General features: G+C 26.4%; 2 protein-coding genes across 2 annotated transcripts in view; one reads left to right on the top strand and one right to left on the bottom strand.

Moving 5' to 3' along the window:
• Phum_PHUM448650 (transcription initiation factor ia, putative) overlaps positions 1–479 on the bottom strand; it is a gene marked incomplete at both ends in the record, with an annotated part of 2,095 nt that extends 1,616 nt beyond the window's left edge. Inside the window, one exon of the mRNA XM_002429650.1 lies at positions 13–479. Within this exon, the coding sequence (XP_002429695.1) occupies positions 13–479 (467 nt within the window). The remainder of the gene's footprint in view (positions 1–12) is intronic.
• Positions 480–1,207: 728 nt separating this feature from the next.
• The window catches only part of Phum_PHUM448540 (dolichyl glycosyltransferase, putative), a gene marked incomplete at both ends in the record, with an annotated part of 1,821 nt that continues 1,047 nt past the window's right edge, over positions 1,208–1,981 (top strand). Inside the window, 2 exons of the mRNA XM_002429649.1 lie at positions 1,208–1,270; positions 1,329–1,935. Coding sequence (XP_002429694.1) covers positions 1,208–1,270; positions 1,329–1,935 — 670 coding nt within the window. The remainder of the gene's footprint in view (positions 1,271–1,328; positions 1,936–1,981) is intronic.

Here is a 1,981-nt window from a genome sequence, read left to right as displayed (position 1 = left end):
ATATTATTAAACTGCTGATCTGCTTTTTCAGAGGGAAGATCATTAATCCAATCGGAATCATCATAATTTAAAAACAATTTGATCAATTGATCTACAACTAATTTTATGTGGCAAGAATGAGCTGATATTAAATCATTTACAAATTCCTGATATGATTTGACAACATTGTCTCCTCTATGACTCCATCTAACTAAAATTAATGCTTGCACAAATAGTCTTAAATCATAATTTAATAGTGATGTACAATTTTTTGCTTCTTTTAACAAATGTAGTAAATCATCATCAGTGAATTCTGAATCTCTTATAGTACAAACGAGATTTTCATATTCTTTTGTATTTGTTCCAGACTTAAAATTAAGAAATATTCTTTTTATGTCACTAGGTAATTGAAATTTCACTTGCTGTAAAGAATTTCTAGGTCCAGAGCCAGGTGTTTTTAATATAGATAAAATAGAACTTTTCGAGGATATAACAGACATTTTTCTAAAGTCTGAAATATAAAATAAAAAGAAATGTTACAGTTTTAAGATGTTAAAGTATAATTGCAATTATAAAAGCCTTAACGTATTTTTTTAGAGTACACTTAATAATAAATTTAAGTAATTATAAATATATGTTAACTAATTGAATTAACATTAGAAATTAAAAAAAAAAAAAAAAAAGAAACAACTAATTTTAATAAATAAAATTGTTAAAAAATTAAATATCATACGTTGCACTAGCCATAAAATATGTTACTTTGTGGAAAATTAAATAATATTGAACTAATAAAATCACTTACTGCACAAATAACATAATATTAAGCAAATATATTTTTATTTATTTAAATAAACGAATTCATACAAAAAATATGTATTATAACAATTAATATTGAAATAAAAATAAAATACAACATTCACATGCGTTCTACATGGTGGATTTAACAATGTTTCCGGTATTTCGATTATTCAGTCAACTTCACCGTTGTACCTTTTAAAAATAGCAAAATTTTTAAAAACTTATTTCTTTTTCTAAAATTGTAAAAATTTTAAAAACATAAAGGTTTTGAACATAAAGAATTTAGTTTTAACTAATAATAACTAGCTATATACTTATTCTTTATATTTTTAATATTTTTTTCGTGAGTATTTTTTGCCGCTTAAATTTGCTGCTAATTCAATTACCTAATATCTTCACAGAAGTAAAATTACGATGACTATGTGTTAAAATGCCTTATACAAAAGATTACATTCAAAAAAAACTCAAGGAAAAGCTGGATGCATCTTATGTGGTAAGTATTAAACTTATTAAAAATTTTACGTATAATTGTCGACGTTACACTTTTGCAGCTGCCATTTTGGTGTTTTGCCTATAATGAGGCTATCAAATCTCGTAAAAAAATGTCAAGCGAAAAGTTTTATTACAGTGGTAATTTATATTCAATATTCACATTTGCCTTAATTGTTAGATGGTCAGTTTCGTTACATTCGTATTCTGGCGAGAATACGCCTCCAATGTACGGTGACTATGAAGCCCAAAGGCATTGGATGGAACTAACCGTAAATTTACCATTAAATGAATGGTACTTAAACACAAGTAAAAATGATTTGATGTATTGGGGCTTAGATTATCCTCCTCTTACGGCATATCACAGTTATTTAAATGGGAAAATTGCTTATTATATAAATCCAGAATTTGTTGAACTAAATAAATCAAGAGGATACGAAAGCTATCATCACAAATTTTTCATGAGAGCTACCGTCATTTTCTCAGATTTATTAATATATTTTATGTCTGCAGTACTTTATTGCAATTCATTGTATGAAAATCAGAGTGCCTCTCAAGTAAAGCATGGAGAAGTATCGGAGCCTTTTAAACCAAAGGCAAAGGGTTTACATTTTACAAGTGCATCTGTATCCTATTTAGCACAATTAGTTATATTACTTTTATATCCAGGTCTCATATTAATAGATCATGGACATTTTCATATAATTCAGTGTCA

The sequence above is a fragment of the Pediculus humanus genome, genomic scaffold (assembly GCF_000006295.1).
Source record: "Pediculus humanus corporis 1103172108219 genomic scaffold, whole genome shotgun sequence".
Classification (NCBI taxonomy): domain Eukaryota; kingdom Metazoa; phylum Arthropoda; class Insecta; order Psocodea; family Pediculidae; genus Pediculus; species Pediculus humanus.
The sequence above is the reverse complement of the archived record's forward strand: the minus strand, read 5'-3'. Positions and strand labels throughout refer to the sequence as shown.